Genomic DNA, 12,623 nt, shown 5'->3' on the forward strand with positions numbered 1-12,623 from the left:
TGGCATTGAGGCATCACACGAGGCAACAATCAGTTCCATCGCTTTTGAGACTATTGTTTCCGTCTCCTTGCGGGGACTTAGAATCAGGCTACTCCGTTCAGTAGACAAGCTCTGATTCAAGGATGTTCGCAGTGCTTCTTCATCAAGCTTCCTAGCATTCCACTTCCGCAGTTTATTGTCATGCCGCGAGCGCGGATTGGATGCTAGTCCAACACTAAATGTCACATACTGATGATCACTTCCACTATATTCTTCGGATACGGTCCAGCCTTCAATCATATTCGCAATCCTTGAGGTCGCCAAAGTAATGTCAAGGATAGATTCCCGGTATCCTGGTCTTCTGAAGGTCGTAGTAGTACCGGTGTTCAGCACTATGAGGTCCGTTCTTGCTGCGAAGTCCGCTACTTCGTCTCCTCTGGTGTCCGAGCATTCAGCGCCCCATTCAACCGATTTCGCGTTGAAATCACCAGCTACGATGACTTCTCCGTCGAACTTGCCGATAGCGTCCTCTATGTTTACCATTTTCTAGCGAAACACACTAATCCCTTCATTGGGTGAAAGGTAGACGCTTACAAAGTAGGTCTTGGGGGTTTTGATCCAGACGAAGCCCTCTTCGCTTCCGTTTTTGACGGTGACCTTTTTCGAGTTTACGATCCAGATTGCTGCCGTGCCAGATTTATCAGCGAACCATGTTCTATCCTGAATATTCAGATATTGTTCGGAGATAAGGCAGATGTCAATCTTGTCTTCGAAGACACGTTGACGCAGCAGGTTTTGCGCTAAGGCGCACCTATTCAGGTTGCCCTGTAGTATGCGTGTCATTTTTGACCTCTCGTGGCTTCTGCAAGTGCTATGCGGAATGCCTTGCAAACTCCGGTACCAGGAATATGGCATAGACCATCTTTGGCATCTTTGTCCGGAATGCAGAGGAAGCAACTTGGCCTCTCAGTGCAGTTTACGGTCTTGTGATTTTTTCCGCCACATTTGTAGCAGCACGTGCTTCTGTCTGGTCCCGAACATTGCTGTGTGTGGTGACCGAACCCGAGACATTTAAAGCAGCGGGTTACTTTTGCAACTTGGCGTATACGGCAGTTAACCCAGCCGATCTTTATACGGGCCTTGTTGAGGGCCTTAGTCGCATTGGCTTCGTCGATCTCGCAGAAGGCTGCTCGATTGCCTCGTGGTGTGGGTTTTGTCAAATTTACCCGTTTGATCTCTAGGCTGTTAGTAAATTCACGTTTGAGTGTTTCACGGACTTCGCTCTCGGTAGAGATTTCATCCAAATCAAGAATCTCGATCGTTGTTGTTGATGTTAGCGTCTTGACCGTGCCGATGTTTGCGGTGGCTGACTTAACTGCATCGGTGAAAGCCTTGCTATCCTCGGTCTTTCGACCCATTTCAAGGAGAACACCTCCGTGCCTCGTCCTTTTAATAGACTTATGTCTACTCCAGTGGCTGTCGGACTAACCTTGGCCTTGATTTCTTTGAGGAGATCAGCGTACGTTCGCCCTTCAGCTGGTTGGACAAGCACAGCCTTCGTTCTTGTTTTTTTCCTTCTTGGTCTCTTTGAGCCACCATTACTTAGCTGGTTTTGGGCTTCAGTAGGTTTTGCCCCTGGCTCCTTTTCTCTTTCCTTCTTTTTCTTTTGCCGAGTCACTTTGATCCAAGCATTATCCCGGACTGTCTTTTTCTGTGCTGACTTGTCAATTTCAGAGGAGGGGCTGGGTGTAGACAGCGGCCTCTTCTTTTTGTTCTCTTTTCCTTGCTGTGGTTTCTCAGGAGTGACCAAAAACGCTTGTGGTTTTGTGGTCATCTCCGGAGATGTTTGCGTGGTTGTCGCCAACATCGATGTTGGTTTGTTGGCCAACTTATATGCGGTGGCAATGGACGCTACTAATTTTCTGAGTTCATGATGGAGATTTCTCTTATCCTTTATGAACTCAGTCAACTCGTCGATCTTGCTACCGAGCCGTTCCATTAGCGATTGTTGGCCGGTGACAGTCGGTAGAGAGTTGATCCTCCCTCGATATGTGTTAGTGTTGACGGGAGCAACAGGTCTTCCACTTTTTGGAGGAACACCTGTTTGCTGTGCGTCTACTTCCATCTGAGCTGTTTCAGTACTCCCTGTAGCATTGCTAGACGGCAGAGCCATGGGGTCCACTCTGCTGTTCAAACGGTCGCTTGATAACGACGAGTTCAGGCCCGTTTGTACGCTTTCCCTCGCCGGTACTGAGGTATCCCCCCTCTACACCGTAGACGATGTTTGAATGTTTTCCGACATTTCATATCATCTTTTTTTTTTTTGCTAGGTTTTGGTCCACCCCGAGTATTTTATTTCCTCGGTACCCGACGTATCTGGCGTGCAGGTATGACGAGTATTCCCCTATCCGCCACCTGGGGAGGCGCCCGATGCGGGACCCAGCAAGCCCGACACGGTGTGTGTGTGTGTGTAACCCCTTTATAACTTTTGAACCGCTTGACCGATTTCATCGCGGTTGGTGCTATTCGAAAGGGCTTGACCAAATTTAGATTTCCTGGAAATTTAAACCGATTCGGACCAGTAGATTTTGAGAAATTGCAAAAAAACTACACAAAAAATTTTTTTGAAAAGTGGTTTTTTTGGAATAACTTTTAAACAGTTTCACCGATCAATTCCTAAAACTAATCAGCTCTTAACATCAAAAAACCGCGTCGATCGCCGCGAGTCTGGTCAAAATCGGTTGATTCGTTCATGAGTTATCGTGAACGAAAGAACCGAAGAAAGCGTTTTTTCGAGATTACTCTGAAATTTTCGATTCGATCAATTAAAACCTGAAAATAACTTATGAGGATGATAAAACTGCATCGAATACGGCCAACCGCGTGAAAATCAGTTGATCCATTCAAAAGTTATTGCGATTTGAAAATTCCAAAAATATTGATTTATTAAACTCCTATCAAACTTTTGAGCTCGGAGAGCTCAAAACTACACGAAAATTAAATTTTTGAGCTCGAAGAGCTCAGAAACATAATAAGTGCAATTTCGAGCCCTTAATTACGAAAGCGGGAAGTTGCAGGGTCGACCGTTTTCCTAATTTTTTTTTCTAACTCTTTACCCTCTCAAATGTTTCGATTTTTTTTTCTCTTGCTGGTGTAGACCAGTTGGCCTCTATGAATATCATGTACAGCCAATGTTTGTTCGGCAATGATCCGAGTTCTCACAGTCGAAGACAATCGAAAATTAACCTGGAGCATAGCGAAAATTATTCGACTACGGTGGGACTCGAACCCATGCCTGGCCAGTACCTATAGCTTGAAGTCAAGCACGTTAACCGCTCGGCTACCAGTACTGGTTCCTCACCAAACTTAAGCCCTATAGCTCAACTCTAAAGGGTCGCTATTTGCGTTTTAGTTTGTATTTAATTAACATGGGAAAAATTTTTTTTTGTTTAAAATTGAATTTACACATGATTCACGCAGTTTTTTACAAAAAATCATTTTATATTCTTAAAGAAGAGTCTTTGAGCTTTACAAAAATTTCAGACAAAGTATAATTATCCGTACAAAAAGATTAGTTAAAGCCATTTAAAAGTGATTAAATTTTGAAAATTAAAGAAATAGTTTGCAAACGGGTCATTCAGTGTGTGTGTGTGTGTGTGTGTGTGTGTCAACTTTCGGACGGCTTGACCGATTTCAAACTTAGATTTTGAACTCAATTTGGGTCGATTCGGATCAGTAAATTTTAAAGAATCTAAAAAAAACTACGAAAAAAAATTTTTTTTAATATTGTTTTTTTTTGGAATTACTTCTGAACGCCTTAACCGATTAATTTTAAAACAAAACCGAAAAAAGTGTTTTTTTAGAACTAGTTCGATCAATTCAAAGATTTTTCATGAAACTTAAAAAACTGCGTCGAAAGCCGCCAGTTGCGTGAAAATCGGTTTATTTATTCAAAAGTTATCGCGATTTGAAAATTCAAAATATAGTGTTTTATCAAGCTTCTATTAGATTTTTGAGCTTGAAGAGAGAATAATTATAAATAATGTAATAATTCATTAAAATATGAATACGAGAGCTTAGAAAAATTAGATAAATAAGTTATGATTAGCTCAAAAATCAAGCAATTGAATAATTGTTCAATATATCAAGCTCGAAAATATAGCGGGAAGTTCTAAGAATGGCCTGCGGGGTCAACCGGTTTTCAGATCTTTTTTATTGTGTTCCATAATGATAGCTTTAATAAATTTGTAATTTTTTTTGCATAAAATTTTCAATATATGTTTTCTAATAATTTGATTGTGTTTTGTTTTAAAGGTTATTCATTGTTCCGGGTATCTAAAAGTACACATTCGTGGACCTCCTTATGAAGAATGTCAAATAATTGGTCTTGTAGCAGTAGGAAATTCGCTCCCACCTAGTGCAATCACGGAGATAAAATTGTATCATAATATGTTTATGTTTCGTGCATCTTTGGATCTCAAACTTATATTTCTTGATGTAAGGTATGTATTAATTGTCGGTCTCTAAAAATTTTATAGTACCAAATTGATTACTCAGTATACACATAAAAACCTTGTTCGTGATCACTCATAAGGTTCTATGATTGTCACTATATTTCATACATATTGACATGCTAGATAATTTCTAGGGTGTAGGAATTGCTAATATAATTTTGAAGTACGTTTGACGTGTTGTACGTCGATATAAGGAAAATTTTGTGACTTTCCAAATGGTTCCTGAAGAAATATTCTTCGAATTAACAAAAAATTGAAAATCTTGAAATACTGAAAAAAACATCCTTTTAGACTAAATTTTAATTTACTCGATTGTAATCCTCCTCATTTTTAAATTGTCATACAAAATTCGAACTGCAACCGATTCTCTCATAATATATGGCCAACTCTGAACTTTGCTTGCGTCTCTTCAAGCGTCTGCTTTCACACCAGAATTCTCATCTATGCCTATTTTAACTCATTACAACTCAACTCACTTACGGTCTAATATGCACAGCTTTTTGCAAACTGTCACCTCATCTATCACCTTTAAAACATGTTTTTAAATTTGTTTTTCTACTTTTTGTTTTAATTGTGTCTAACCTTAACTTAGTTAATAACGTGTTATTTTCTCTATGCTCAGAATTGCTACTCTGGTGAAGTCATGTTCAAAATTTTTATCTTTAAATTTTCGTGTTTCGATCGCACGTTCTTTTTTTCTACGATGGACTGAAAATGTTTGAAGTTCATATAGTATCTTTGAATCCAACAAATAACGTCTTTGTTGATGTCATCATTTATCTCAGCCGACTTGATCACTACCTTAAAGAAGTTATCCAGATATTGACGAGTATCCCTTTTCTTCCTTACATTGGGGCAAAGATTTTAACAGTACACTGAAATAAATTTTCTTTAAAAATTACCGTTAAGTTCACGGTAATCATGGGACAAATGGCACGACCTAATCATTTGTCGGTAAGTGAGATAATTTTTATCTTTTTTTCAACAAATTTTACCGTAGTCTACTGTAAATTTTATTGGGTTTTCGGTAGATTTTATGAAGTCTCTCACAAAATAAATGAATTTTTTTATAATTTTTATTTCAAAAATGATAATCAATAAAGGACCGCATTATGTCCCACGATTGCAGTGAATTTAACGATAATTTTTAACCCGTCAGAACTCACGTGAATTTTAGTGTCTCACTTGCACTACAGCACCGCTTTATAAGTCGAATGTTGTTGCGTAAGCAAAATGTTAATAATGTTAGTGCTGTAAAAGAGTAAAAAATAATTTTATTTTAAATAATTTTTAAGAGTAAAATCAAAATAATCGACTTTGTTTACTTACATATTTCATTAATTGATTAAGTTATTCGAAAAATATAAATCAGCGCTTTTTACAGTAGTTTTACTTAAGAATTTTTGACCATTTAAGCATGTCATCTATAAGTATTTGTAACAGTTACTTCTTTTTCAGTGTCAGGGAACTTACCGGATATGATCCTCAAGACTTAATTGAAAAAACACTTTACCATTATGTTCATGGCTGCGACATTTGGCATTTACGCGAATCACATCAAGTATGTAAGTATTAGATCATTGAATCATTATTCATTATTTAAAATAGTGAACTTGTTTAAATGAATTTACCAATAACTACCAAAAATATATGGGTCATTCCATGCCAAATCGACAAATTTTTTATCCGACCCCCTTCAATTTCATTCTAAATTTTTTTTTTCTACCCCTTAAAAGACATTTTAAAAATTACTTCAGATTTTTTTACCCAACCCAAAAAAAGTTACGAATTTTTAAAAAAAATCGTTTCTTTTTTTTTAAATCGTTAGAACTTTTTTAAAAATTGACCTATTAGGACCACACTAAATAGAAAAGTTTTGTTTTTTAATGTAGTTTCTAGAAAAAAATACGAAAAAAATTTCATAAGCCCGGATCTATGAAATATTTTGGTTCTTTCAAAATAACCGTTATTTTCTTGAAGTCTCCTTTTATTTTCTTTTTTTTTTTACTTGAAAAAATTACTTTTACGAAAATCCGCGCTAGTTTCAAGATGTGCCGACAACTGCTTGTAATTTTTTTTTTTTTTTTTTAATAAAACAAAGTTTTTTTTTGTATGTGACTTTATAATGAAATTTTATTAGCTTCCTCGTGAAACTTCAAAAGTTGGTCAATTTCCGGTTAAACATCAGTCAAACAATAGTCTATATGAAGTGATTTGACGGTCCCCTCGCAGATTCGGAATTACTATGAAATCAAAGTGAAATCACCGTGAGATCATTGTCACCATAAGTTCACTGTGTATTGATTTCATAGTGAATTCACAGTGATTTTGTGCCATCTTGTCATCCTGGTTTAGTAGCTGTTTCACTGTAATTTTATGGTGGTCTTGCAGTGATTTTACTGTGATTTCACTGTGATTTTATGGCGATTTAATAGTGGTAACGCCGTAAGTTTATGATGGTTTCATAGTAAATTTATAGTTATTTTACCAAGATTTTGCAGTAGTTTTATAGTGATTTGACAGTCATTTAACCGTAACTTTACATTGCTGTAGTGATACTTATTTAACAACTTTGATTTCCCACCATTTTCCATTGAAAAGCAGTGCAATGAAAAAAAAAAAAAAAAATACTTTTATCCAAATAATAATTTCTTGGTTTAAGAAATTTGTTAACAATTAAATTTTCTATTATTATAAATTATTAATGAATAACTAATTAAGTTAAAATTTCAATCGATTTAATGAATTCTTGAGCTAGGAACATATATTCTTGAAAATTTTCAAGAACATAAATTCTTAAATCGAGAGAATTTTCTTAATAAAAAGATTTAACCTTGATTTTCGAAAATCGAGCTCTTCAGATCTCGAGGTTTTGAGGTCCCAAAAATCTATTCCGACCATTTTCCGATTGTCATTTGAATGACTGTGTCTAAAACCCTTACATAATTTGTCAACGACTCAACTGATTGGAATGCCGCTTGTAGCAGTCGATAACGTATCACTGAAAATAATTTCCAGAAAATTCGTATACATTTAAAGATATCTCAAAAGTATAATTTTTGCAAATTTTTTTTTTTTTGTGAATTTTTTTTAGATTTTTGTACCGGTTGATTAAAAAAAAAATTGTATGTCAGCTCCGGCGCACGACTGGAGTTTACTCCTTACGAACGATTATATCGTATATATAGATTAGTAAATGATGGTAAATGAAATTAACTATTATATTACTCGAACCATACATGATACATTTATTTATATTAATTATACAATTAATTTGTTCAAATAGCTAACTCTATTAACTTTGTAATGGGGTTGACCGCTCAGATTGGCTCCTTAATTAAATAATTAACTAAACAAAATTGAAAACTAAAATTATTAACAAAAGGGCGCCGCCAGGATTTTTAATCACGGTTCCTGGAACCGGCCCAGAGCAGAGAGCTTATCTTAAAGGAAGAGACAGTGAGGAAGGTGATCTGAAATAAATAAATTGTTATTTAACAAAATTAACCGGTATTTATTTATAATAAAAATAAAATAACAAAGTGCACACATTCACACTCACACACAAAATTTTCTTAATCCCAACAGTACCCTCTTACGGAGCGTCTATACTGCGGTTTCTACTTAAATCGCGCTGTCCACCGGACTCTCACGCTCTAAGAATTGGATCACTCTATTCGGCAAACCATCAACAAATAGAGTTCGTTTTACACTCTCTAACACACATTACCCACACTAATCTTCACACACATATCCCACACTTCTTCACACACACACTGATTTACTTTATTTTATTTTTTTCGAATATTGAAAAGAAATTGACAAAAATTTACTTTTGCAAATTACTACATTGACTCAACAAATTCAGTCATTAGCTAATAATTAAATTGACCGAATATATTCAATTAACAAATTTAATCACTAAAATCCGAATTTAATCCGACTTATAATTTTGATTAAAAATTAGTCACGAGTTTAATTCTCAACATTAAAATAATCAATTTCTTGTAGAATTTTCAACACTTTTAATAACGAATCTCGGACTTAATAAGCCACGTTGCTAAATAATTGCTGAGGAATTTTTTCACGATGACGAGATAAAATTAACAAGATAAATTTTTCCAGAACTTAAATTCAATATAAAATTTCCTCGTGAAATTTCCCGATTAGTTAATTAAAATTTATTAAATAATAGATAAAATTCTCAATTAATTAAAATCTTAAATTTTTGGCCAGGTTTAATAAAACAATTTCTCAATAATTAACATTAGATAAAATATTTGCGCGCTCAAAACAGACGCCAATTTTTATGCTAGCGCGTGGTGACTTTTTGGCCTTGGGTATACGTTAACTACTTGTACGATTCAACTGATATTTCACTAGTCCGTGAGAAGACAATGGATTCTTCCCGAAGAATTTATTATTCGGTTTTTATTTAATAAATAAATTAGTTGTAAATGAACCGATTTTTCTGATGTTCGGAATTATTTCAATTAATAAATTTTACGGCAATTGACACCACAAGGTCCTTGAGTAGTCCTCGGGTATAAACCCCCTTGAGGTACTCTCAACGAAAACTAGCGAATCGAAATTGCAATTAATTAATTACTGAACTATAAATATTAATTATTGAGGAAAGTTAAATAAGTAAATTGATTAAACGATCCAATTAGTAAATGGAAAGGAGAAGTAACCGAGTCTTAGGTAAACCGCGGTCCACTTCTTTCCCACAGAGTAATTTTTGATACCTTGACAAATAAAACGACGATCTAACTCACTCGTTGAAGATGAAGTCCTAGTTGTAGTTGACTTCCTTCGCCTCGTTACTACTCCGGGGATCGGTCCTTCTTGATTTCCCGTGGCACTCTCTTTGACGGTCACACTACTTCTCCCCTTTTCACTGCACGGCTCACCCATAATAACCCAAAACTACCCCCTCCTATTCTCTTTTTAGGCCCAAAGATCGAGACGCGCTATATGCGCTATATACGCGCCAGTGCTATATCGAATAATTATCGATATCCGGCGACTTATCGATTATATAAATAAAAAAATTGTGTGTAAATTCCAAAAATTTGTTTAAGAAACAACTTTTCTTTAAAAAATAATTATTTGTATCAAAGATTAAAATTCCATACAAAAATTCTTGCTAAATAACCTAATATTTTTATTAGGTGACTGAATAGTAGTTACGGACACTGACTCGGATAGCTTAACTGGTAGAGACTTTGGAGCGTAATCAAACGATCCGGGTTCGAATCCCGGTCCGGGCTGTCCGAATTATTCTTTCGATTACTGAAAAATTCCTACTGAGTAAGGTCCCCCCTCTCCCTTTATCCCATATTCCCCCAGTTTCCAAATTTGTCTATAATGACAAATATAGCTATGAATTATGGAAAAATAATAATAGTAGAAGCAAAATAACCTGACCCCACTGTGAACAGGTTATGAATTGATGGTAAGACCACTGTGAAATCATTGTGATATAACCATAAAACTACAGTTATTTTACTGTCATTTTCCTATTGTTTTACTACCTTTTTATTAAGATTCAGCTGGAATTTTACCATGATTTCATAGTAGTTCGAAACCTCGAGGGTATGAATTAATAATGAAATCACTGTGAATTTACAGTTATACAACTGTAAACTTACAGCGATACCACTGTGAATCGACGGTGAGATCACTATGAAATCACTGTGAGATGACCATAAAACAATAGTGACATAATGGCACAAAATCACTGTGATTTCACCGTCATTTTATCATGATTTTACTATCTTTCCACTATGACTTCCTCAGAATTTCACCATGATTTCACCGACCGAAGATTCGAGAAATACCTTTTTTCTGCGAGTAAACTCACGATGATTCGACCAACATTTGACCATCAATCCACCCGCATTAGGGTGGGTCAAAAAAATCGAATAATTTATTTTTGATTTTATACTCTGAAAAATAGGTTCGTAGACACCTAAAAAGAATTCTCTCCAAGTATAAGCTCTTAATTATAACGGGAAGGTCCTCCGCTTTGCGAGCTGTTGCATTAGTCAGTGAATATAATCAATGCTTGACAAAAAATGAAGAACAATTCCAGTACTTATTGCAAGTTGTCAAAGAACATCAAAAAACATTCCCAAATTGTAATAAAAGAAATTATTTATAGTAATAGCGTACTGTTATGTTAAAAATATAGACAATTATATTGCAATTGATAATTCAATAAAAAATTTATCTATAAAAAAGTTAAATACTGGTTGTTTCTCACTTGATTCAATACTTTTCATATTAAATTTGACAAAGAAATATGTCATTCACTTCAAATTAAACTAATCATTGGCTATATGTCGAAAAAAATGCTCTAATTTCTTGTTTTAATGCAATCAAACAAGCTCAAGACTGAAAACAATATTAAAAAAATTGTTTATAACATTTCTTTATCGATCGAAACTCAAATTTATGTAAATTTTCCTGAAACTCATAGTTTAAATTAAAATTTATCGAATTATTGATCAAAAACTGGAAATATTGATATTCGTTAATGTTTGACGATGAATATCTCGTAACGGCTTCACTTAATCAAAAAATCATAAGAGACCATTTTTGTAGAGCAGTAAATTTCCTACAAAATCATGAGTTCCGCAATCCGAAATAATTTTTTTCATCGACTTATAAAATTCATAATAAAAACGAATATTTTCCTTAAAATAGCCAAACTTCAACTATGAATATCTTTTAATCGGTTGAGTTTTTGAAAAAGTCATAAGAGACCTTTTTTGTAAAGCATTCAATTTCTCACAAAATCTATGCCACGGAATATTTTTCCAAGCAGTTGGAAGCGAGATATAAATTTTTTTATCTGATTATTCGAAAAAAATAGAAACCCGCAAAGCGGAGGACCTTCCCGTTATAATTAAGAGCTTATACTTGGAGAGAATTCTTTTTAGGTGTCTACGAACCTATTTTTCAGAGTATAAAGTCAAAAATAAATTATTCGATTTTTTTGACCCACCCTAACCCGCATAGAACTAGCATAAAACTAGCTCATTGCTGTCGATTCACCGTTTATTATGGGAATCCGATGTAACAAAATAGGTGCATTCATCCAGAATAATCGGTATTAAGCTCGTAAAATGTTCGCGTATATGATATCAAAAAAAAAATAATAAATCAGTGTAAAATCACATCGCCCAGACCGGCGATCGAACTCAGATCATCCGAACGAAAGTCAAGAGATTTTCCTGTAATGCTATTCCAGACGTGAATTAAAGATGTTTTTAAATCACCATCCATTTTACGGATACTTAATTTTGTTTTGGTAATTATTTCTATTTCACGAATTCTAAATAATAAATCATTCTATGAATTTTTCACCCAAAATGAATGCATTAAATTTTATTAACCAAAAATAAATTTTTCTTTAATTTCATGAGCCTATGTTAAATTTGAAATTTCATAAAAAAAAAATCCTGAAATTTTACAAAAATTTATAAAAAGTGTTTTTTTTTTTTTTGGATAATATCAAAAATTGTAAAGACTGAATCCTTTTTTAAATTATTTTTCATGAACTATTTATTTAAATTTTATTTGCCTCGTATATTATTTTATGAAATTTTTTTATATTTACAAATCAAAATTATATTCACCCAGCAATTTATCAATGGATCGCTGGTATAAAATTTCTACTTTACGGTCCTATGTTCTTTACCGCCATGTAACCTTAAATTCACCCGCAGACTACCGTGGATTCACTACCGAAATACTTTTCATTTACCGAATTTTTAACAGTCATTCACCGTTGTATTTATATCTGAAGACAATCAAAAGATCGGAAAATCATGGTTATCGAATGGAAAAAAATGGAGAAAATCTTGTACAATGTTCACTTGATGAACCATGCAATCACCGTTAAAATATTTCACAACTTGACTTATTTTTCACCGTCTAACGACGGTTGTTCGACCATCAATAGACTTTACTCATGGGTAAAGTAAATTCACAGTGAATTCACCGTCGTTTGACCGTCACCACGAATCCGCTAATGATTTTTTGTGTTGCTGGTATTGTCTAAATAAATACAATCATCAAAAACAATACCAGCAACATAAAAAATACTTAAAATTTCGCCGT

General features: G+C 34.5%; 1 protein-coding gene across 4 annotated transcripts in view; it reads left to right on the forward strand.

Moving 5' to 3' along the window:
• Positions 1 to 12,623, forward strand: part of Sim (bHLH transcription factor single-minded) — a 59,194-nt gene that overhangs the window by 42,571 nt on the left and 4,000 nt on the right. For all 4 annotated transcript variants that reach the window (XM_074247215.1, XM_074247241.1, XM_074247233.1 and 1 more), the window contains 2 exons: positions 4,294 to 4,481; positions 5,952 to 6,058. In XM_074247215.1, coding sequence (XP_074103316.1) covers positions 4,294 to 4,481; positions 5,952 to 6,058 — 295 coding nt within the window. The remainder of the gene's footprint in view (positions 1 to 4,293; positions 4,482 to 5,951; positions 6,059 to 12,623) is intronic.

Source organism: Cotesia typhae, unplaced genomic scaffold (genome assembly GCF_013202065.1).
Source record: "Cotesia typhae breed Kobodo isofemale line unplaced genomic scaffold, CoteBio_Ctyphae contig_119, whole genome shotgun sequence".
NCBI lineage: Eukaryota > Metazoa > Arthropoda > Insecta > Hymenoptera > Braconidae > Cotesia > Cotesia typhae.